The sequence below is a fragment of the Oryx dammah genome, unplaced genomic scaffold (genome assembly GCF_014754425.2).
Source record: "Oryx dammah isolate SB20612 unplaced genomic scaffold, SCBI_Odam_1.1 HiC_scaffold_28, whole genome shotgun sequence".
Classification (NCBI taxonomy): Eukaryota; Metazoa; Chordata; class Mammalia; order Artiodactyla; family Bovidae; genus Oryx; species Oryx dammah.
Genome location: NW_024070212.1, coordinates 97,082,002 through 97,106,619, shown reverse-complemented (window position 1 = coordinate 97,106,619; position 24,618 = coordinate 97,082,002). Strand labels below are relative to the sequence as shown.

General features: G+C 47.5%; 1 protein-coding gene and 1 pseudogene across 1 annotated transcript; both read right to left on the bottom strand.

Annotated features, from left to right (window-relative positions):
• Positions 1-1,298: 1,298 nt before the first annotated feature.
• Positions 1,299-13,088, bottom strand: LOC120856597 (cytochrome P450 4A11-like). The gene is made up of 8 exons (XM_040231947.1): positions 12,768-13,088; positions 10,100-10,241; positions 9,259-9,303; positions 8,685-8,812; positions 7,541-7,725; positions 6,050-6,227; positions 4,792-4,868; positions 1,299-1,799 (listed from the first exon to the last, which is right to left on the bottom strand). The coding sequence occupies exons 1-8, from the start codon at positions 12,957-12,959 to the stop codon at positions 1,604-1,606; spliced, it is 1,143 nt and encodes a 380-aa protein (XP_040087881.1). The 5' UTR covers positions 12,960-13,088; the 3' UTR covers positions 1,299-1,603.
• Positions 13,089-14,768: 1,680 nt separating this feature from the next.
• On the bottom strand, positions 14,769-23,453 carry LOC120856596 (annotated as a pseudogene).
• Between the last annotated feature and the right edge of the window lie 1,165 nt (positions 23,454-24,618).

Genomic DNA, 24,618 nt, shown 5'->3' with positions numbered 1-24,618 from the left:
CCGTAAGATAGCAGGGCTGGATGCAGAAAGGCTAGAGGTGGAGTGCCAGGGGCCTGATTCTGGTCAGTGTCCAGGGTCAGGAGGACAGGCCCCAACATGGTCTGCAGGAACGGCAGGGCTGAAGAAGCCTGTCCTCACACAGAGTGGCCAGTCCACATGCCAGGGATTCCAAGGTGCTGTCCTGTGGGAGAGGTGACACCAGCTATCCTGGATTCGAGTCTGACATCCCCCCCAACAGCCAAGGCTTGTGCCCAGCTAATTCCTCTCAGGTCCTCCAGCAACAGGCGTCCACTCTTGGCCTCTGAGGAGCCTGAGGCCTTGCCTGTGAGGAAGGGCTGCCAGGAGGCTGGTGACATGGCCAGGCTGGGCTCTGCTTAAATCTCTTCTGGGGTAGAGACCCTTGCACCTGGACAAGTCTGTAAAGTCTTCCCTGCTAGCACAAGATGGGTGCTGGCTGGGCCCCTCTACATACGTGGTGAGGAAGCTACCAGAGAAGAGCAGGAGGCTCACACAGGTGCTGGTGTGAGCATCTTCCCTCTGAGCCTTTGGAGACAAGCCCTTTCTCCTTCCTCAGCTGTCATGGGGGCCTCAGATGCCAGGCAGGGTGTGGGGCATGAGGGACCCCAGAGTGTGAGGGTGCAAGGGGGCTGGACATGCTCTCCCTGCTGGGGTTCTGGCCCCACAGCGCAGGTGGAGAGCAGGTGTCATCTCCCCTCCTCCTCTCCACTGTCTTCCCTCCACTTCTCTCTCTTCTGTTTCATCCAATTCCTTTCAGAGAAGACATACACACTCCATACGATATTGTGAACTTTATCCAGAGATGGGGAAAGAGGATGCCATGTGAGTGAAACAGGGGTAGACCCATCTCACACACAGGAGAGAGCTGAGCCACAGGGCAAAGAAGTCACACAGGCTTAGCAGGTCCTGTGATGGCTCCCCAGGTGTCCTCATCCTAGTTCCCCAAGCCCCAGAACAAGCCTGTTTTATCTGAATTACCCAGGTAAATCACAAGTCCTGATAAAAGAGGTTTTGTGAAGACAGAAGCAGAGGGTCATTTGAACATGCCACTGGACTTGAATGTGGAGGAGGGCCCAGGAGCCAAGGAATGCAAGGATTGCAGCTCCAGATGTGAAAACGGCAAAAAGTGCAATCCTAACCTAAGTCTCTGGATAGGGGACCTTCCAACATCTTGGTTGTGCCCAGGGAAACCCATTTCTGACTTCTCACTCCAGAACCATCAGAGGATAACTTTGTGTTGTTCTAAGTCCCTAAGGCAGAGGCAATTATTTTAGCATCAAAATAGAAGTGAATACAGGGGACAGACAGGCAGGCAGAAGGGAAAAAACCCAGAGGAGAACAGACATGCTGGAAGAGAGCAGGCAATCAGGATTAGGTGGACAGTGAGAGATACAGGGAGTCAGAGATGGAGAGATAAGCAGATAGGGAGCCTGGAAAAAGGTGAGAGGAGAAGGGCAGAAAGTCTGCTGCTGGGCAGGAGGCAGGAGAGGAGGCAAGCTGGCATGTGGGCAGATCAAAGCAGGAAGTGGGCAAAGAGGCAAGGACAGGGAGAGTGACAGCAAGACAGAATGGCAGGCAAGGGCCCTCAGAGCTTGTCCTTGTCCCCACCTGGATCAGACAGCTTCCTGAGTTGCAAGTGGATCCCATTTTTGGATCTCAGCACCATGACTGGAGTGGGCACAGAGACCCTGGTGGGATCCGGTGACAGCTCAAAGCGAAGCAAGGTCAGGGCCACGGCCACCTTCAACTCATTCATGGCAAACTGCTTCCCGATGCAGTTCCTGGGTAACGAGGGGAAAAGAAAGAGAGCAGAGGCTTCTAACCCCTGCTGAGCACAGGGATTCAGGGCTGTCCTCCACATGGCCCAGCCCTGATCCCTTCCTTACTCATCACAATGAATTTGTCAGCAAAGCTTTGGGCCAAACTCTCCCCCTGACCTATGACAAAGCCCACCTCTCTAAGGACTGTCTCCAACCTCCTACTTCTGCTCTCAGCAGGAAACCTGTAAGGAGGCATCAGTGCTCTAAGCCACAGAGTCAAGTCAAGTGGATCAAAATGTGAACTAGTACTTTATTTACTCATCCATAGGCAATTCCTGGTTTCAGGTCAGCCCAGGGCACTGTAGTGGGAGGGGTCCTGAGACACCCTCTCAGGACCTTACCACCTATGGTGGAAAAACAGGCTGTTCAGTCCCAAGAGATGACAAGACAGTGTTGTGCAAGGAATCAGAGTGGCAACAAGGAGGCTTCCTAGAGAGGACAAGGGTTAATGACCCTGAACCTGCTGACCATTTGCCTCCCAATTAATGGTCTGACTTCTTGTCTCCCTTCAGCTCCTCAGTCAATCTACCTTTGGAACCTTCCCATTCTAATCCAGAAATGACCCTCCTAACCATCCCTTGGGCTTCTCATCTGGCCTTTTCAGCCTCCATTCCTCCCCTCCCTCTAAACCCACAGTAGCTCCAGGCCTGCTATGTTCCCCATCACAGGGAGGACACGTCCCAGTGCCTCAGCGGCATCACAGCTCTCTCTGGATTCTTCCTCACTCACCTAGGGTCTGTCCCTCTCCTCTTCCTGACTCAGTGACGGTTGAGGTCCCCTCCCCTTGCCTCTGCCATCCTCATGCTCAAGGCTCAATCCAGTGACCACCACCCTCACCCCCTCTGCTGGCTGCACCTCTTCCCACTCGGGACCCTCAAGGCACCATGGGTGTTAACTCAAGGACGCATCACATCCAGTGCCCAGCACAGTGCCGGATCATGGATCCCCCCCCCCAGTCTGCTCAAGGAATGAATGAGTGAAAGAGTGGATGGGTGAATGATGTCTGTTGGAATAGACGTGTTGTTGACTGTGAGCCCTGTGGGAGGACAGCCTTATCATCCCTGTGTTCCCATCTCCTAGCACAGGTCTTGGCACACAGAGACACACTTAATACATACTTTCATATTTGAACAAAATTAATTGAATTGAAAACATCCCAAATGGAGTGAGAATATTCAGTCTGATTTAGGAATCAAACCGCCTAGTCCCTCCTGCCCTCTAGTGGCAGCTGCATGACATGCAGCCACGTCTACAGGGAAGGACTGGACCCTGGCATAAACCAAATCCTAGAACCACTTTAGAACACAATTTGCTTCAAACCTGTTCTGCAAAGGTTGATTCACCAACTGAAAATTTCCTAGGGCTGTAGAGTCAGAAAAAACTTGTTTCTACAAAGTTTCAAAGTCACTGAAATTACGATCCCATGGACTGTATGTAGCCCACCAGTCCATGGGATTCTCCAGGCAAGAATACTGGAGTGGGTTCCATTTCTTTCTCTAGGGGATGTTCCCAACCCAGGGATCAAACCCAGGTCTCCTGCATTGCAGGCAGACTCTTTACCAACTGACCTACCAGGGAAGCCTAACTTTCTGTAGCCTTTACGATTGTCACAGCAATCATTTAGGAGTGTTTCATCCAAGTTAACAGCTATTTCAAGGGTGCTTTATACTTTACATGCAAGGGATTTTTCAAATGCATCTGTCAAATACAAAGAAGTTTTCCCCTGTAGGGAAAGAGCAAATTAACCAAAATGACATGGTCAGGCTCTCTCGCCCTGCGGCCTCTCGCTCTTGCCCCACGGTTTGTAAACAATGATTATGTAACATGAGATCACGTATAGCACTGCATTCACACTTCACATGGTACTCGCTTGGACTGGGGCCACTTTTGCTATATAAACTCCACCTGGAAAGGCCCCGGGGGTGGTGTGTGGTACACCTTAATGGGTTTCACCAAGAAAACCCTGGCTCCTGCTGCACTGGGGCTACGCTGAGCGACATCATGGTTACGTTATATGAAGTTATGTTCTGGCTGCCTTATGGTTCTGCTATGACTGCTGCCACAGCTGCTGCATCAGCGAGGAGACAGGCAGTGTTATGGCGACCTTGCCAGCCAGGAGAGAACAGACGTGTCTGCAGTTCCCATGCCTCCTCCAGTCTTCTTCCAGCCTCTTAGCCCATGCCTTGACTACCCTGGGTTCAGAAACAGTGTGCACAGTGTGAACAGCAAGATAGTTGGTGCCATGAGCAGAATCAGCAATACACTCCCCAAGGCAGACTTGATTGTCCTCCACTTTATGCTTTTTCTTACTAACATTAGACTCTGTAGAATTTGGGGCTATGGTATATAACCTCTGCTATTATATAAAGAATTTTGGAAACAGGAAAATATGTCATGGTTATATTAATACCCAGTCAAAACTATTGGAGGTACTGCAGAAATAGAGAACACACTCACGACCGTGAAACTTTCTTCAAATGACAACTGTAACTGATCCTATACATGGAAGGTAGCTGAAGTTCCAAACCCGTGCAAACATGACAGATACTGTGAGGGGGGATTGATGAATTAAACGGAAAGGCAGTGAGCTGACCAGGAATGTGGGAACAGAGAAAATCATCTTTTAAGGTGACTGAAATTGTGCTAACCAAACATGGAGTTTAACGTTCATGAAAACTTGTAGTGCTAAAAAGTTATACTCCTAAAGTGAGGAAAACTCTGGATACTTTGGATCGGCCACTGACATGGAAATAAGGTCAATCCTCGTGGACATCAGGAGGTCAACACCATTGTAGAGGGCCCTGAAGGCTTTCTTATACATGGAGACTCAGGCCTCCTTCTCAGCACATCAACACACAAAAACAGAACTTCATGCTCCACATATGAATGTAGACAGTCACTCACAGCAGGTAGCAACCAGTAACACCTGCTTCCCCAAGCACAGAGGCCTCACCTGGATCCTCCTGAGAAGGGCAGGAAGGCATGGCTGTGTCGAGTAGAACCTGATGTGAACCAAGATGGGTCAAACACCTGCAGAGAGAGCACTGGGGCCAGGACATGTGGGGTCAGACTTCTAGCATCAATCTACCAGGGGACAAGAATCCCAGAGCAGGAGCAGGAGGACAGGTTATTGTGGAGAGAGCGTCCCATGCCCTCCTCCCACCACCACTGTACCTCTGGGTTTGGCCACACCTTTGGGTTATGATGAAGCCCATGAAAGGAGAGGGGAGGATGACTCCTGGGGGGCAGAGAGGAGAGAGAGGAGCCTGATGGTCCCATAGGGCAGGGGATGTGCGTCTTCCCAGAACAAATGTCCTGGGAGCCACCATGGGAGCACCCTCCTTCATTCTGAATGAAATGATGCTCTTGAAAACAGGTGGGTGGGGCGTGACAAAGCACATGAGCACTGATTAGGAGAAGGTGACTGGGCTCAGGATTAAGAAGTAAAAGAGCTGCAAGGTTACACTTAGGAGCAGTCGAGTGACAATTCACATTTATCAAGTGTCATTATGACTCTGGGGAATATGTAGTAACTCACTTAATCCTCACACAGCCCCCATGGCAAGCACTCCTATATCTATGAGCAGATGAAGCACTTGAGCCTCAGAGGGGTTAAGGATTGGGTCTATGATCCCACAGCTAGGAGGGAGTAGGGCTGGGATTCAGACCCACTGGGAGGTGAGTTAGTGGGTGGCCTCCAGCCATAGCAGGCCTCTTAGATACATGATCAGCTGCTCTCTGCCATCTACTAGGGGGCACTTCAGAGACAAAACCAACTGATCCATGACAGTGCAGTCCTTGAGCTCCCTCCTTTACTTAGACCCCATATGAAAGAACCATGCTTCCTCCTTTGTCTGCTTTTCTCTTAAGCCTTCATGTTTCAAGGAATTAGAATTTTAGGCTCCATCATACAACCATACAGAAGGGTCAACATTTGTTTGCTGAGCTTTTGTTGCATTCAAGCTCTGTGTCAATCATTTTTTTTCAATTGGAGGTTAATTGATTTACAGTGTTGTGTTGATTTTTGCTGTACAACAATGAAAATAATGCACAATTACATACACACTTCATGGCAAATAGATGGGGAAACAGTGACAGACTTTATTTTGGGGGGGCTCCAAAATCACTGCAGATGGTGACTGCAGCCATGAAATTAAAAGACACTTACTCTTGGGAAGAAAAGTTATGACCAAGTGCCTCCTGCTCCTCACCTTCTCCAGCTCTCCCTTCTTCGGCAGGTGAGCCTTCCTCTCCTTGATCACTGCATCTGTCCCAGAACAGTGGTTCCCAGCCAGAGCTGAGGACTCTGGGGGCCCATATGCAGCCCCACCATAGCCCCATCTGCCCCTCAGGCCCAGTCTGGGTGCCAGGTGGATGAGGTGGGTGGCACTGGGTGAGCATGTCAGGACTGAGAGCTCCAGCGACACCTACTCCAGGCGGCAATCCCTGAAGTAGCACAGCCCGTGGGGGCTCTGCCTGAATGCTGCTGGGAGGGGTCTCACTCAGTCATCCCCAACCCGGTGACTCCCGTAACTCCCTGTTCAACACCTGACACCCCGACCTCTGGGTTCCCAGTCCCTGCAGCAGGATGGCATGTGCCAGCTCCTGAAGAGGAAGCAGGAGTCTGGGCTCTGCCTGAAGGGTCAAGGCCAGGCCCTTTCACATGAACCTGATGAAGGAGTAGCCTATGAGAAGGAGGGGAACCTATGCGTTGATGGGCAAGCTGGCAGGCCTGGTGGTTCCAGCGGCCTTCAGGGGTCAGCCTGTAGATGAGGTCGTTCTGGTGGAGAGCATTCCTCAGTTGGGAAAAAAATCAGATGACCGAGGTCCCTGATAGCCTGGTTGTAGGACTGAAAGTTCCTGAAGGGAGAGGACACAGAAGAGTTTGGAGGTGAGGGAGCCTCTGACCTGGAGAAGTCACTCAGTTGTGACCCCATAGACCGTAGTTTACCAGGATCCTCTGTCCATGGAACTTTCCAGGCAAGAGTACTGGAGTGGGTTGCCATTCCTTCTCCAGGGGTTTTTCCTGACCCGGGGATCGAACCCAGGTTTCCTGCATTGGAGGCAGACTCTTTACCATCGGAGCCACCAGGGAAGCCCAAGAAAGTGAAGTTGATCAGTCAGGCTTCCTTGATAGCTCAGATGGTAAAGAATCTGCCTGCAATTCAGGAGACCTCAGTTCGATTCTTGGGTCTGGAAGATCTGCTGGAGAGGGGAAAGGCTACTCACTCCAGTATTTCTGGACTTCCCTTGGGGTTCAGGTGGTAAAGAATCTGCCTGCAATGCAAGAGGCCTAGGTTCAACCCCTGGTTTGAGAAGATCCTCTGGAGAAGGGAAAGGCTACCCATTCCAGTATTCTGGCCTGGAGAATTCCATGGACTGTAAAGTCCATGAGGTCGCAAAGAGTCGGACACAACGGGGCAGCTTTTACTTTCTGACTTGGAGAGGGAGTGGGGCTCTGGGTGGATGATTCTTCAGTCAGAGGGGACAGGCAGCACTGAGGCATTGTCATTTCTGCCTCATTGTCCTGGAGCCCCTCCTCCTGGAGTCCTTTACAGGTGTGCTGAGGGTACAGGCTTCTCCCTGTGTAGGAATCAGGGACCTGTGACTGAGTCAAGGATGGTCTGGGTGGAATCTGACCGTGGTACATGTCTCTCTGCAGAACGTTTTGTGCTGAGAAACATCCTATCTGCTCTTATTGCCTCTCAGTTCCTTCCCTGCTGGTGAGAACAGGACCCTGACCTGGAAGAGCTGTCATTGACCTGCCTGTCCGGATACTTCCCTGGTGGCTGAAGGCGCGCTTCATGATGGTGTCCAGGGTCATCGAGGAGACATGTCCAAAGATCTCCAGGCGTGAGTCCTGGCTGACGAGCTCCTCCCACTTGTCCTGTGGAGAGAGGAGGCACTGGCCCGGCTCTGCTCCCCTAGAAGACCTGTGCTGCCAAGGCCAGGCTTTCTCTCCATCTCTACATCTTCAGATGAGATTTCTTCATTTTCTAAGCAGACATGTTTTAGCAATTTAGTGCTATAAGACACATAAATAATGTGATGCCTATTTCTTTGAACCTTTACTATATAACAGTTATATTCTCTTTTAATAGCTTAATTAATTATGAATTTTAAGAATAATGTTTTATAATACCTTAAATGGGGCAGAGCAGAAAGCATAGTTTCTCAGGGGAAAAGGGGAGAATCTTTTGTATCCTGAGATCAGAACTGGACAGGTGATGTCCAGCATGAGCAAGCAAATATTTCAAGGCAAGGAAAAGCTAAAGTGGCTCTAATGGGGCTCCTATAAGGGGCATGATCTACTCAATCCCTTTCATTCATTCAATGTTGCCTAATACCAGGTGGTACTTCTGCCAGATCAGAGGTGATGTTTGTGAAGGCTCAGCTCTGTGAGTGTAGACCTGGACTCATTTCCTCCCATGAGTGGCTCAGTGATGTGCAGAATCGATGGAACCCAGGCCGGAGCCCACCTGTGTGACATCCTGGGATGTCCACTCTGCCACCGAAGCTGCCATTGCCCAGGCCAGCCAGGGCCAATTTGCACTGACCTCCTTGATCTACTCCCCTGTGTTCAAACATGGAGATGGGAGAAGAGTGGACCCTGAATACACCATGGCCCTGATTTCTCTTGGTGAGGAGAAAATTATGGATCCAGGTTGGTGCCTAGATGTTCCTCTGTCCCACCTAGCTTTAATGAGTGCTGTCTCATACTAAGTCAAGAATGCATCATTCCGTGGGGCTCTATTCAGTGGGTGCCTGAGGGACATAAGTGTCTGATAGTGGACTTTGTCAGCTGTGCTGGATTCTAGTGCGTATGGTGACAAGGGGTGGACTCACCAGCATCACTTGGACAGAGTCGGCCATGAGTCCCACACAGGGCTTCAGGATGTCATAGTGGAAGGCTGGGGTCAGCATCCGCCGGTGCTGGAACCATGTCTGCCCCTCCAACAGCAGCAAACCGGTCCCTGGACCACAGATGGGTGTGTATGGGCATCAGGGACACTAGGGCCATCTTGGGAGGAGCCAAGGGTGTCAGGAGAAGTCTCATCATGGGCAGGGGTCAGTGAGGCCAGAACAAACTAGGGATGTGAATTTCCAATATGTCTGTCTATAGCATGTGATTATGACAGCAGTGAGACAGAAGTCTAGAAATGGGGGGCAGGTAATTGAAGGACTCATTGAAAAGTCAGGCTGGGAATATTAGAAATGATTGAGTAGTGACGAAGAAGAGGCTGAACTTCAGGAGGGCTATAGTACCATTACATAGACTGATGGTTTTATTAGAAGAAGAGAAATGAGGTTTGATTGAGAGATGAGGGTGCCTAGCACCTGTTGTTTTTCATTTACACAGAGTCTGCTCTTGGTTAACCTAAATGGTGTGTGGTCAGCAGTTGTATTTAAATGTACTTACCAATCCAGGGCTTCAGGTATCTGTAGGCAATATGAGCCTTTGGGTCTGAAAAGTAAGGAGGGAACACAGATGGGGTGAAACAGTGTACAGCCTCCAGAGCAACTGATGTTTAGACGATGTGGTCCCTTCCCTTCCTGGTGCTTGCCAGATGGTGGTCTGTCTGAAGCCACCACACCCTTGCCACCCATCTCTAACTCTCTCTCTGTCCTGACAGTCACTGTGGTCCCAGGAAATCAGACTCAGTGTTCCAGAGCAGAACACCCACAGTACTAAGGTGGTGAATTGCCCTGAAACATAAACTCTGTTCAGTGCCAGAGAATAAAACAGAAGCTGTATTTCTTCAACAATCTGTGGTGGTCTGGCCATCTCATGACCCAGGACAGGCAGTAGAGAAGAGGTGCCCAGCCTAGATCAGTGCCCTACCAGGATCACTGTGGATCCACCTGAAGAACTAAGAGTTTAGAACTATTTTTTCTGACCTGGAATCTCATCCAAACTTGCAGGCTGTCCACCATCATCCTAAGATCAGATTCTGTCCTATGTTGGGTAGAGGTATGGGCCAACACTGTAAACTGCCTACAGAAACTTACATCAAGTGGATAAAGAATTGTCTTCCAGATCTGAGATCAACTCAGTTTGGTTGTAAAGTGAAAAAAAGGAAGATGCAAAAGAGAAACCAGACCCAGGTGTTTAAGCAAGTTTTAGTCTGGCTTGTGGTTCTGGAGGGTGTTTGGAGGAGCTCAGGCCTTGCTGTCTGATATGCCAGTGTCTTCTGGAATTTCACACCTAGGGGCATGTACTCAAATGGAAGATTGTCTCCTGCTGAGGATTTACCTCTCACCTGATCTCCCCAGGACCATCTTCATGTAGTCAGGGTCGTAGACCAATACAAAGGCCCTTATGCCCCACAGCCAGTGAACACAGGCCCTTGGGTATTTCTCTACCCTTTTCAGTAGGAGTGGCAGCTCACTCTCCTCTTGGAACTGTCACCAAGGGAAACACAAGTCAGTAATGTCTTTCTTTTAGTACTGGAGCTGGTGTGGGGGTTAAGGTCTGAAGGGTACCAGGTGATCACTCTGGATCCATCAGCAGAACTAAGTTTCGAACTATTTCTTCTGATCTGGAATCTCATCCAAACTTGCAGGCTGTCCACCACCCATCCTAAGATTGGATTTGTCCTATGTTGGGTAGAGTTATGGGCCAACACTACAAACTACCTACAGAAACTTGTATCAAGGATAACTCCTTGGTTTATGAAATTTTTGGAAATAACTTGTACATAGTGACATAACTGCTTGAGCAATTTATGATAATTTGTATCATTTGGTAAGCAGTTTTGTCATATAACTTGGTTTATTTAAAGAGTAAATAGGTATTTTAGGAATTGAATTTATATATTAATTTCATTTTGCCATGATGATCATTATATATGTTTAATATCATCCCAGCATACACGTTAATGTTTCTTAGTATGAAAAAGTCTTTGGAATGTATATGGCTAGGTGGAAAAATTAAATACCACATTGTGTGTATATATTATTATTTTCCATATTGTGTGTGTGCACAGTTGTAGGACAAATTCTGAGTGTACACATATGTAAATGGTACTGCAATAAGATTTTGATATGTGCAGTTTTAATCTCATTTTCATTGACTAATTGTCAGGAACTTTTGTACACTTCCCATCTTATAGTGGAATCTTTGCAAACTCCTGAGTGTGGACCCCAAAGGCCTTTCTTTTCTGACTTTACCCTCTCTCTATGCTTGTCCTGAGAGGCTGGCGATTCCACAGGCCCCATTGCTCTGCCCCCAGGATGCTGCTGCCAGCGCTCCCTGCACTGGCTCCACCTGCTCCTCTTCCAGGTCTTTACGCACATTCTTCCCTCCACCTGGTGGCCTGGCATCTTTGCCACAACTGCAAAAAGCAACTATCTCTCCTCAACTCTGGAAACTCAGTTTGTTTTGTCACCTCTGGATTTCTCATCACCAGTTGATTAAACAATTGTTCCAAGTAGTCAAATCTTTATTTCAGTGACTTCTGTGTGACTCAGATCAACCCTCTGTACTTTGATATCTGATCTCTGCCTGCATCCTTCTACCATCAAGACTCACCAGCTCTGAGGCAACTTGTCTACTCTGGGTTACATTCCTTCCCGGAGCTTGTGTTTACTGAGCATTTACTCTGTGCCAGACGTGGATTTAAGGCACTGAACTAGGATGCTGCTCTAGGATGCTGCTTGGACCCTGCAGGGGCGTAGAGGTGACTGAGAGATCAACTGGCCATAACAGGAGGGCGTCATGAATGTGTAATGGAGGGAAGACAAAGTCCATGGGGAAGCTTTCGGGAAGGGACCCTAACAAAGACCTGGATGTTAGAAAGCTCTTTGTCCTGCACTTGGTCATTCTTTGATTTATAACTTACCAAGATGCTTTCAGGATAGAAACCTGAGCCAGAGGCAAGGTTTCCCAGAAGAAGCTCATCGCTATGATCTTGCAGAGAGAAATAGCTGCATCCAGTTACCACTGACTTGTGAGAAGGACATCCAAGGGAAAAAGAGAGTCCTCTCCTCTCCTGGGAAACCCAGGATGAAAATGACTTGGGCCTGCGGCTTGTGAGACAGTCATGGGAGGGATGAGGCCATTCTGGGGAGAGGGCGCATGGGAGCCGAGTCCCAGAGGCTGGAATGCACAGGCAGTGGGGGAGGACCTTGAGTGACCTGGGGTGCAGGAGATTAGGAAGGAGAGGGGAGAGAGGTACTGGGCCAGCCTGCGTGGGGCTTGGGCTGCTTCTAGTTCTTGTCTTTGGCTCCACTCTGTTCTAATCGTGCTGCTGAGAAAGAGAGACCTCAGCTCTCTGCAACCTGTGATTATCTCCTAAAACTTCTTTAAGCCACAGGCCCTTGCTGACCCATTTCCATGTGGGCCCTGACTTTGCGCTGAGCTCCCCCACCCCCAGGCTTTGGTGCCGGTGCTGGGTGGGCAGGTGCTGCCCCTCCCAACCTGCAAGCTGCTCCTTTCCCTCCTGCCAGTCCCTCCACACAATGGACTGACACCACTCTGTGCAGGCTCTGTTTTGGGGGCTGAGGGTGAGGAGGATTACAGGCTCAGTTCCAAGAGCTCATAGTTCAGAGAGAGGACACCAAGCAGGCAGTTCTCCTCACCTGGCCCCATCCTGGGAACTTCGCTCCTGTGTGTGGCCTCTGGTGTGGGTTTCTGGCACTGACCTTACAGGACTAGAAAATCCCTTAGTCTGAACGAACCAAGCCAGTTTGTCTCCACACCTGATGTAACCCAACCCCGCAGGTAAGCCTCTTTTCCTGTGACTTGACACCTTCTTAGATTCCTGTCTGTTGTCCCCACACACAGTGAACCCACAGGGCTGATCCATCAGACTGCACATCTGTACTCTCAGGCAAGCACAGGGCCAGGTATGAGCTTGCTGAGTGTGACCATGCTCTCGATCTCCAGCCCTCCCGACCCTCCCACTCCCCCATCCAGCTCCATCCTACCTCCCGCTTGTGTCCATAGAACCAGTGGGAAGGAGGAGACGGGAAGTGAAAGGCTTTGAGCAGCCACTGTCTGCACAGGTAGAGCTGTGCCACCTTGAGCAGAAGCAGAACCAGGCTGAGCAGGGAGACCACCTGCAGGAGCCCAGAGACCCCGCCCAGGGCTCTGGAGGGGCTCAGTGCAGAGACACTCATGGTGCAGTGGCTTCTGGATCACTGACTCCCTGACTGTGCCTGACCTCCCCTGAGCACCCAGCCTGATATGGGAAGATGTCCCCGCCCACCTGGGGAGGGTGAAGGTGAAGGCAGAGCTCAGACCTGGGCTTCCAGGTTTGTTGCTGTTTTTTGTATTTGTTTTCTTAAACCAATCTCTCTTTTGTTACAAAATGTAAGTATTATAAAGAGAAGATAGTATTTATAACTTGAACTAGGAATTTGCATTGTTCCAGAATCCTGCCACCTATCACATGCTTACATTTTTTAAACCTTTAGACAGTTTTAAATGAAACAGAAAAGTAAATATTTTTTAAAGATTCCTGATGGCTGAGTCCCTTAGCTGTTCACCTGAAACTAACACACATTGTTAATTGACTGTACGCCAATACAAAATTGGGCTGGTGCTCAAAGGGTAAAGAGTCTGCCTGCAAATTCAGGAGACCCAGGTTCGATCCCTGGGTCAGGAAGATCCCTTAAAGAAGGGAATAGCAACCCACTTAACAGCAGCAGCAGCAGCAGTATTCCTGCCTGGAGAATTCCATGGACAGAGGAGCCTGGCATATTCCAGGCCACAGCATGGCAAAGAGTTGTACTCGACTGAGTGACTAACACTTTCTTTTCAATAGAAAATACAAAGACTAAAAAAATAAAATAAAATAAAACCACGCAGATAAAGAAATAAAGCTTCCTTGGATAACTTATCCCTGGGTTACCTTATTTATAGCAGTGTGATATTGCACAGAACCAGTGTTTAATTCTGTAGTATCAAATAACCTTGAAGTACCCCACTTGACCACATTTTCATTTGTCCAATGCAACTGAAAATTTCACAGACTCCCTCCTTTTTTTAACCCTACTGTAGGTTAATGCATACTGAGGTTAAGGATGATCGTGTATTTTTAAAATTTTCAGTGACTTGTCTATGTGAATGCCTCTATTTTCCATCTTAAGAAATGAGAGAATATAAATTTGAAATACAATGATAGATGGCCACTACTGAAATATGGCAGTCTTAGTTTAAAATAAAAAAGCTTTGGGGTTGTATAATTAATGTTTAGAGAAATTTTATTGGAAGAAACTTTAAGAGGAGTTGATGTGAAGACAGAAGCAGAGGGATGTTTGAAGATGCTGCTGGATTTATATAGGAAGGAGGGCCCAGAGCCAAGGAATGCAAGGATTGCAGCTCTAGACGCAGAAAAGGCAAAGAGCAGGGATGCTGCCCTAGATCCTTGGAGTGGGGCCCACCAACATTTTGGTTGTGTCCAGGGAAACCCATTTCAGATTTCCGACTCCATAGCTGTCAGAGAATAGCTGCTGTTCTAAGTCCCTACATGCATGTGCATGCTAAGCCACTTCAGTCATGTCCGACTCTTTGGGACCCTATGGATTGTAACCTGCCAGGCTCCTCTGTCCATGGGATTCTCTAGGCTAGAATACTGGAGTGGGTTGCCCTGCTCTCCTTCAGGGGCTCTTTCCTACCAGGGATTGAACGCATGTCTCCTGCATTACAGGCAGATTCTTTACCACTAGCATCACCTGGGGAGGCCTCTTAGTTTCTAATGCTGCGGTTAATTATTTTAGCAGCAAAAAGAAGTGAATATAGGGAAAGACAGGCAAGCAGAAGGGGAGGAACAAAGGGAGATATTAGACAGTGTGGAGGAGGGAAGTCTGCTGGGCAGGAGGCAGGAGATGAGGCAGGCTAGCAGGTGGGCAGATCGAAGCAGGAAGTGGGCAAAGAGGCAAGGACAGGAGTGAGTAACAGCAAGACAGGATGGCAGGCAGGGGCCCTCAGAGCTTACCCTTGTCCTCAGCTGGATCAGAGGAGCTTCCTGAGCTGTAAGTGGATCCCATTTTTGGATCTCAGCACAATGACTGGAAGGGGCACAGGGCTTCTGGAGGGATCCAGGGACAGCTCAAAGTGAAACAAGATCAGGGACACGGCCACCTTCAACTCATTCATGGCAAACTGCCTCCCAATGCAGTTCCTGGGTTGGGAGATAAAAAGGAAGAGAGCAGAGGCTTCTGACCCTTGCTGAGCACAGGGATTCAGGGCTGTCCTCCACATGGCCCAGCCCTGATCCCTTCCTTACATGTCACACTGAACTCGCCACACGAGCCTTGGTTCACAGTTTCTCCCTGACCTATAACAAAGCCCACCTCTCTAAGGACTAGCCCCTAACTCCTAATTCTGCTCTCAGCAGGAAATCCTGTTGGGGAGCATCTGCACTATAAGCCACGGAGTCAAGTCAAATGTGTCAGGAAATGTGAAGTAGAACTTTGTTCACTGGTTCACAGGCAGTTTCTGCTTTCAGGCCAGGCCAGGCACCATAGGAGATGAAGGGGGCCACACCTTCCGGTCCTTGTCTTCTATGGGGAAACATGGGGACCTGAATCCCCAGACACAACAAGAGAGAATTAGTAAGGAAGTCAGAATGGCAACAGGACATCATGTCTGTCATTTTTATAAACATGTAATTTCATCTATTTAGTTAGTTTTGGTTGTGATGGGTCTTTGTTGCTCTGGGGGCTTTTCTCTAGTTGTGGAGAACAGGGCCTACACTCAAATTGTGGTGCACAAGCTTCCCGTTGCACTGGCCCCTCTTTTTGCAGAGCACAGTCTCCACAGCTCGTGGGCCTCAGTAGTTGCAGCACAGGGACTCGGAAGTGGTGGATCCCAGGCTCTAGAGCACAGGCTGTGGTGCACGGGCTTGGTTACCCTGTGGCATGTGGGATCTTCCTGGATCACGGATGGATCTTCCTGGATCCGAGACTGAACCCTCATCACCTGCATTGACAGACTGATTCTTTACCACTGAGTCATCTGAGAAGCCCCCACACCCCACCCCCCGCCATGTCTGTCTTGAATGGCGATATTTTTTCTTTCACTTTTATATTCCAAATTTCTAGTACAGGACTGGGCACACAGTGACAGGCTTAATACATAGTTTTATAGTTGAACAGTGTTAATTAAAAGGTAAAATCCAACCCAGACTGAAATGAGTATAGTAAACATTAACTCTGACCTAGAGATAGAGCTGCCTACTGCCCTCTGTCCTCTAGTGGCAACCCCATAAAGTGCAGACATGTCTCCAAGAAAGGACTGGACCCTGGCAGAAGCCAAATTCCAGAGTACATTCTGTTAGGTAAAGACGACCAGGACACCAAAAAAGTGTCTAACAGGCTTTTTAATGGTGAAGTGCTCCCGGCTGGGGTTCCCGGACCTGAACGAGGCAGGTCAAGGAAGTCCGTGCCCTGACCATATTGGGGGTGGCTTATATATGTTCCTTGCGAGGGATGGTCAGGTTAATGGACGGGGGTTCGGATAGGTCGCCAGGCCGAGGCATCACGGGCTGGGCTGATAGGTCCTTCTATGTGGCTGGGGTGGGGCGGTTTTAGCTGGCGAAGTGTGCTGTCATTGGTCCCCAGGATCTGGGAGGCTCCTTCCATTAGGGACTTTCCCTGCCGGCGGGGGAGAGAAGGGGCGGCCCATCATGGCCCCAGGGTCTGGCCTTACACATTCTGGAAGATTCTTTGCCTCAGACCTATTCTGTGAACATTGAGTCACCAACTGAAAATTTCACAGAATTATGCATTCAGGAAAAAATGTTTCTGCTAAGAAAGTTATAAAGTTGTGGAAGTTACTATTTCAGTGGAGGATCTGTAGCCATTAAGGTTTTCAGAGCATACATTTAGGAAGTGTATCATCCAGGTCAACAGCTATTTCAAGGGTTCCTTATATTTTACATGCAAGGGACTTTTCAAATGCTAGTGTCAAATACAAAATAGTTCTGTCCAAAAGCACTTGACTGTCTTCTACTTAATGCTTTTTGCCAATATTAGACTGTTTGGATTTTAGGACTGTGGAATATAAGCCCTGCTACACATAAAGATTGCAGCCATGAAATTAAAAGACACTCCTTGGAAGAAAAGTTATGACCAACCTAGATAGTATATTCAAAAGCAGAGATATTACTTTGGCAACAAAGGTCCTATGGTTTTTCCAGTGGTCATGTATGGAAGTGAGAGTTGGACTGTGAAGAAAGCTGAGTGCCAAAAAACTGAAGCTTTTGAACTGTGGTGTTGGAGAAGACTCTTGTGAGTCCCTTGGACTGCAAGGAGATCCAACCAGTCCATCCTAAAGGGGACCAGTCCTGGGTGTTCATTGGAAAGACTGATGCTGAGGCTGAAACTCCAATACTTTGGCCACCTCATGCGAAGAGTTGACTCATTGGAAAAGACCCTGATGCTGGGAGGGATTGGGGGCAGGAGGAGAAGGGGACGACAGAGGATGAGATGGCTGGAGGGCATCACCGACTCGACGGACAGGAGTTTGAGTGAACTCCGGAAGTTGGTGACGGACAGGGAGGCCTGGCGTGCTGTGATTCATGGGGTTGCAGAGTCGGACACAACTCAGCAACTGAACTGAACACGTAAAGAATCTTAGCAGGTGGAAGAGGTGTAATGTTTATAGGAATATGCAGCCAAAATTTTGCTGGGATGGACTACAGGAATAGAGAACACACACATGACTGTGTAACTTTCTTCAAATAGCAACTGTAACTGATCACAGACATGACTTGAAACCTCAGGGCATGGAGGGCAGCTGGAAATCCAAACTCATGCAAACAGGACAGATATAGTGAGGGGCTAGTTGGAGAATTAAGCAGAAAAGGCAATGGGCTGGACCAGGAATGTGGTAAGAGAGAAAACCACTTTTAAAGATGACTGATAATTGTGAAAACAAACATCTGAAGTTCAACTTTCATGAAAACTTCTAAAACTAGAAAGTCATACTCTTAAAGTGATGAAAACCCAAGAATAATTTGGATAGGCCACTGACATGGAAATGTGGCCAGTCATTGTGGATGTCAGGAGGTCAATATCTCCATGGCAGGCCCTGATGGAATTCTTGTACATGGAGACCCATGCCTTCTTCTTAACAAACACATCAGCATACAAGAACATAACTGTGTGTACTTCATATGAATGTAGACAGTCACACACATCGGGTAGCAACGAGTCACACCTCTTCCCCAAGTACAGAGGCCTCACCTGGAACCTCCTGAGAAGGGGAGGGGAAGGCATGGTTGTGTCCAGCAGGACCCGGTGCAGACTAGGATGAGTCAAACACCTGAAGAGAGAGTACCAGGGCAGGACAGGTGAGGTCAAACTCCTCCCACCAATCCACCAGGGGACAAGTATCCCAGAGCAAGAGCAGGTGAAGGAGTTGGTGTGGAGAGAGCATCCAGTCCTCTTCTCCCATGGCCATCATACTGAAGAGGAAAATTTAAAACCTTGCACCCAGCTGGAAATAACCTCATGCTCTTTCTGCTTCTGCAACTCAGCTAGCTCCTGCAAAGTCATTTAAGTTACATAGTTTCAGAAAGAAACTTACAATGCTAGGAGCTGAAACTTACCTCCCTCACCCTTGTCAATTACCCAGCCCCTGCAATCATGCTTAACCATGTTTGTTTGAGGAAAGGTCAGGCATCCCCCCTGCTGTGTCCTAACTGCTGCTTCTGCCTGCAGGAGACCCCTAGTTTGAACTAACCAGACTCTACACATGGACATCACCAGATGGTCAACACCAAAATCAGATTGATTATATTCTTTACAGCCAAAGATGGAGAAGCTCTATACAGTCAACAAAAACAAGACCCAGAGGTGACTGCGGCTCAGATCATGAACTCCTTATTGCCAAATTCAGACTAAAATTGAAGAAAGTAGGGAAAACCGCTAGACCATTCAGGTATGACCTAAATCAAATTCCTTATGATTATACAGGGGAAATGAGAAATAGATTTAAGGGACTAGATCTGATAGATAGAGTGCCTGATGAACTATGGAATAAGGTTCGTGACATTGTACAGGAGACAGGGATCAAGACTATCCCCATGGAAAAGAAATGCAAAACCAATACAATATTGTAAAGTAATTAACCTCCAATTAAAATAAATAAATTATATTTAAAAAAATAAAATAAATTTCTTAACACAGGAAAAAAATGGCTGTCTGCATAGGCCTTACAAAGTAGCTGTGAAAAGAAGAGAAGTGTAAAGCAAAGGAGAAAAGGAAAGATATAAACATCTGAAGGCAGAGTTCCAAAGAATAGCAAGGAGAGATAAGAAAGCCTTCTTCAGCGATCAATGCAAAGAAATAGAGGAAAACAACAGAATGGGAAAGATTAAAGATTTTTTCAAGAAAATTAGAGATCTCTTCAAGAAAATTAGAGATACCAAGGGAACATTTCATGCAAAGATGGGCTCGATAAAGGACAGAAATGGTATGGACCTGACAGAAGCAGAAGATATTAAGAAGAGGTGGCAAGAATACACAGAAGAACTGTACAAAAAAGATCTTCACGATCCAGGTAATCACGATGGTGTGATCACTCACCTAGAGCCAGAAGTCCTGGAATGTGAAGTCAAGTGGGCCTTAGAAAGTATCAGTATGAACAAAGCTAGTGGAGGTGATGGAATTCCAGTTGAGCTGTTTCAAATCCTGAACGATGATGCTGTCAAAGTGCTGCACTCAATATGCCAACAAATTTGGAAAACTCAGCAGTGACCACAGGACTGGAAAAGGTCAGTTTTCATTCCAATCCCAAAGAAAGGTAATGCCAAAGAATGCTCAAACTACTGCACAATTGCACTCATCTCACATGCTGGTAAAATAATGCTCAAAATTATCCAAGCCAGGCTTCAGCAATACGTGAATCGTGAACTTCCAAATGTTCAAGCTGGTTTTAGGAAAGGCAGAGGAACCAGAGGTCAAATGGCCAACATCCGCTGGATCATCAAAAAAGCAAGAGAGTTCCAGAAAATCATCTATTTCTGCTTTATTGACTATGCCAAAGCCTTTGACTGTGTGGATCACAATAATCTGTGGAAAATTCTGAAAGAGATGGGAATACCAGACCAGCTAACCTGCCTCTTGAGAAACCTATATGCAGGTCTAGAAGCAACAGTTAGAACTGGACATGGAACAACAGACTGGTTCCAAATAGGAAAAGGAGTACGTCAAGGCTGTATATTGTCACCCTGCTTCTTTAACTTCTATGCAGAGGACATCATGAGAAATGCTGGACTGGAGGAAGCACAAGCTGGAATCAAGATTTCCAGGAGAAATATCAATAACCTCAGATATGCAGATGACACCACCCTTATGGCAGAAAGTGAAGAACTAAAGAGCCTCTTGATGAAAGTGAAAGAGGAGAGTGAAAAAGTTGGCTTAAAGCTCAACATTCAGAAAACTAAGGTCATGGCAACTGGTCCCATCCCTTCTTGGGAAATAGATGGGTGAAGAGTGGAAACAGTGTCAGACTTTATTTTTTGGGGCTCCAAAATCACTGCAGATGGTGATTGCAGCCATGAAATTAAAAGACGCTTACTCCTTGGAAGAAAAGTTATGACCAACCTAGATAGCATAGTCAAAAGCAGAGATGTTACTTTGCCAACAAGGGTCCGTCTAGTGAAAGCTATGGTTTTTCCAGTGGTCATATATGGATGTGAAAGTTGGACTCTGAAGAAAGCTGAGTGCCAAAGAATTGATACTTTTGAACTGTGGTGTTGGAGAAGACTCTTGCGATTCCCTTGGACGGCAAGGGGATCCAACCAGTCCATTCTAAAGGAGATCAGTCCTGGGTGTTCTTTGGAAGCACTGATGCTAAAGCTGAAACTCCAATACTTTGGCCTCCTCATGCGAAGAGTTGAATCATTGGAAATGACTCTAATGCTGGGAAGGATTGGGGGCAGGAGGAGAAGGGGACGGCAGAGGATGAGATGGCTGTATGGCATCACCAACTAGATGGACATGAGTTTGGGTGAACTCTGGGAGTTGGTGATGGACAGGGAGGCCTGTGCTGTGATTCATGGGGTCGCAAAGAGTTGGACATGAGTGAGCAAGTGAACTGAACTGATAAAGAGTTAGAGATGCCCACTAAAGTCTGATGTCTATAAAAACTCTGTAACTCGGTTGTTCAAGCCTCAGAACTGGAAGTGTTAACTCCTCTGGCCTCACCAGCGTAGTAAACCTGAATTTTCCAACTTTCCGAATGTGATGCTTGGTTTCTTGACAGACCAACCTCTGCAACAGTATCTCCATCACTCTGAAATAAATGGTGGTCTTTCAAGACAGGCAGTCTGGGCATGACAAAGCACATGAGCACAGATTAGGACTAGGTGACCATGCCCCAAACTGAGAAGTAAAATAATTCACAGGTTACATTTAGGAGCAACTCAGGTGACAACCTATATTTATCAAATACCATCATGGCCCTTGGGGAACTTTCAATAACTCATTTAATCCTCACACAGCCGTCAAGGAAGGCAGTCCTGTCTCCGTGATGAGATGAAGTCCCTGAGCCTCCAAGGGGTAAGGGGTGTGTCTATGATCACAGAACTAGGAAGTGGCAGGGCTGGGATTCAGACTCACTGAGAGGTGAGCCAATGGGTAGCCTCCAGCCATGGCAGGGCTCTCAGACCTCATCATCGGCTGTTCTCTGCCATCCATCAGAGGGCTCCTCAGAGACTGGACCATCTGACCCATAACAGTGGACTTCCTGAGCGCCTTCCTATACTTAGACCCCATATGGAAGAATCACACCTCCTCTGGTTTCTGTCTGCTCTTCTCTGAAGCCATCACATCTAAAGGAATTAGAATTTTAGGGCCTATTACAAGATGACATTCAGGAGCAAACATTTGTTTGTTGAGCTTTTGCTGTGTTCGTGTTCTGTGTCATGCATTTCACACACCTTATCCTAGCTCAGTTCAGTTGTGTAGTGCTCAGTAGTGTCTGACTCTTTGTGACCCCATGAACTGCAGCATGCCAGGCTTCCCTCTCCATCACCAACTCCCAGAGCTTGCTCAAACTCATGTTGTCCCCTTCTCCTTCTGCCTTCAATCTTTCCCAGCATCAGGGTCTTTTCTACTGAGTCATTTCTTCACATCAGGTGGCCAAAGTATTGGAGTTTCAGCTTCAACATCAGCTATTTCAATGAATATTCAGGACTGATTTCCTTTAGGATTGACAGGTTTGATCTCCTTGCAGTCCAAGGGACTCTGAAGAGTCTTCTCCAACACCACAGTTCAAAAACATCAATTCTTCAGCGCTCAGCTTTCTGTATGGTCCAACTCTCACATCCATACATGACTACTGGTAAACCATAGCTTTGACTAGATGGATGTTTGTTGGCAAAGTAATGGCTCTGCTGTATAATATACTGTCTAGGTTACTTATAGCTTTTTTCCCAAGGAGCAAGTGACTTTACAGAGTAAATAATTACCTTAAGTTAGATACAATAGTCATGTCATCACACAACTGGAAAAACACATGTGGATTTCTGTTCTACCACGTGGCCCTACAGAGTGATTAGCTGAGTGGTGAGATGAAGTTTATACATGCAGGTAAGGAGTGTCCAACAGGGAAGGTAATGGGCTTGCTGAGCTCTCTGCCAATAACTGATACTGGTGGGTAGAATCTCAGTGCCTCCTTGATACACATGGTGGTATAAGGTATCTGGTCCAGATGGTCCCTGAAAGAAAGCCCACCTGAGGGCAGGCAGGACTGGACAACCAGGGATTCTCTCTACCTCAGGTGGGACAGGATTCTTCCATCTCCATGACACTAACCAGGTGATGGAGGTGCCATCCCCCAGGAGGCTCTGGATCTCTTCTGGCACCTCTGCTGATGCACAGCGTGGGAGACCAGAGAGTAGAGGATCCAGGAGATGCCACTGGTTGTTGTCTCATGACCCTTGAACATGACCTTGTCCACCTCGGCATGGAGGTCCTTGTCAGACAATCTGCTCCCATTCTCCATCTATGGAGGCAGGGCCAGTGTGCAGGGTCTGCCCTTCCTGTGTGCTTCTGCCCAAAGGCTCAGGACTCTCCTGCCCACACTCACTCTGGCAAAGAGGAGGATGTCCAGGAAGTCCAAGGGCCTCCTTCTCCTCTCCTTCTCCAGCTTTCCCTCCTTCTGCAGGTGAGACTTCCTCCCCGTGAAAATTGAATCTGTCCCAGAACAGTGGTTCCCAGCCAGAGCTGAGGACTCTGGGGGCCCAGATGCAGCCCCACCATAGCCCCAGATTCTTCTCTGTATGGCAGTAGCACATGTGTGTTGAGGTGTGTGTCACATAAGCTGGGTATAATGTGTCCATGTGTCTGCAAGAGGGAACAGGCTTGGCTGTAGAAGGGAGTTTCAGCATGTGACAATGTGTTTGTGCACTTCTAGTGTGTAATGTGTGTGTCTCTGGGATTGAGTGCATTATTCTGGGGGGCTGTGTCTGATGGATGTTTGACAGATATATCTGTTTGAGAGTGAACTGTGGATTGAGCTTGGTGTGATATATGCAGATGAAAGAGAGGTGGACTCACCACCATCATTTGGACAGAGTAGGCCATGTGCCCCATGGAGGGCTTCAGGATGTTATGGTGGAAGACTGGGGTCAGTATCCCCCGGTACTGGAACCACATATGCCCCTCCAACAGGAGAGAACCATTCCCTGGGCCACAGTTGGGTGTGTGTGGGGGTCAGGGAGACTGGATCAGAGGGGTGACTGGGGACTGCATAGGAGGAACCAAGATTGTCAGAAGGAGGTATGTGACAGGAAAAGTCAGGAAGGCCAGTACAATTCAGGAAAGTGAATTTCCAAAATGGCTGTTCCATTAAGATGTGACAGTTTGAGATAAAGGTTTAAAAAGAGTAGGAAAAACAAGGACCTATGGTATAAAACAAGGAACTACGCTTGATATTTTGAAGTAACCTATAAGGAAAAGGAATCTGAATCCCTCTGCTGTATACCTAACACTGCAGAACAAGGTAAATCAACTACATGGGAATAAAAGTTTTTTAAAATGAGTTATAAAAAAGGCAATGGCAACCCACTCTGGTACTCTTGCCTGGGAAATCCCATGGACGCAGGAGCCTGGTAGGTTACAGTCTATGGTGTTGTGAAGAGTCGGACATGACTGAGCGACTTCACTTTCACTTTTCACTTTCATGCACTGGAGAAGGAAATGGCAACCCACTCCATATTCTTGCCTGGAGAATCCCAGGAATGGGAGCCTGGTGGGCTGCCGTCTATCGGGTCACCCAGAGTCAGACACAACTGAAGTGACTTAGCCGCATAAAAAACTCATATATGTTTGAAGTATAATCACATTCTGAAAACATTTAAAAACGTCTTTCCTTTGATAGTCGTTATTACTTATTCACTGTACAGAAAAAATTAAGAAAATTGAAACGTTTCAGAAGTTTTATCCATAGTGATAGGTCATGAAAGAATCTCCTCCTTTCTGGTATATGAAGAATAATATTGTGCAGCTTATAGGGCTATTTTTTTTTAATTAAAAATTTTTTTAATTAATTTAGTCTGTTTGGTTGTGCTGGGTCTTCATTGCTATGTGCAGCCATTTTCTATTTGTGGTGAGTGGGGGAACACATCTGGTGGTTAATAAGAAGAGTTCATATTAATAAAAGTACTTGTTATCTCTTATTCTTTAGATCTGAGAAAACACTACAGAGAGTTGTTGCTACTATCAGGACTATTTTTAATAATAATAATACTATGAACTGCCTTCCCTTCCTGATGATTCTCAGCTATCAATCTTTCTCAGCCACTATGAACTTGCCTCCCAT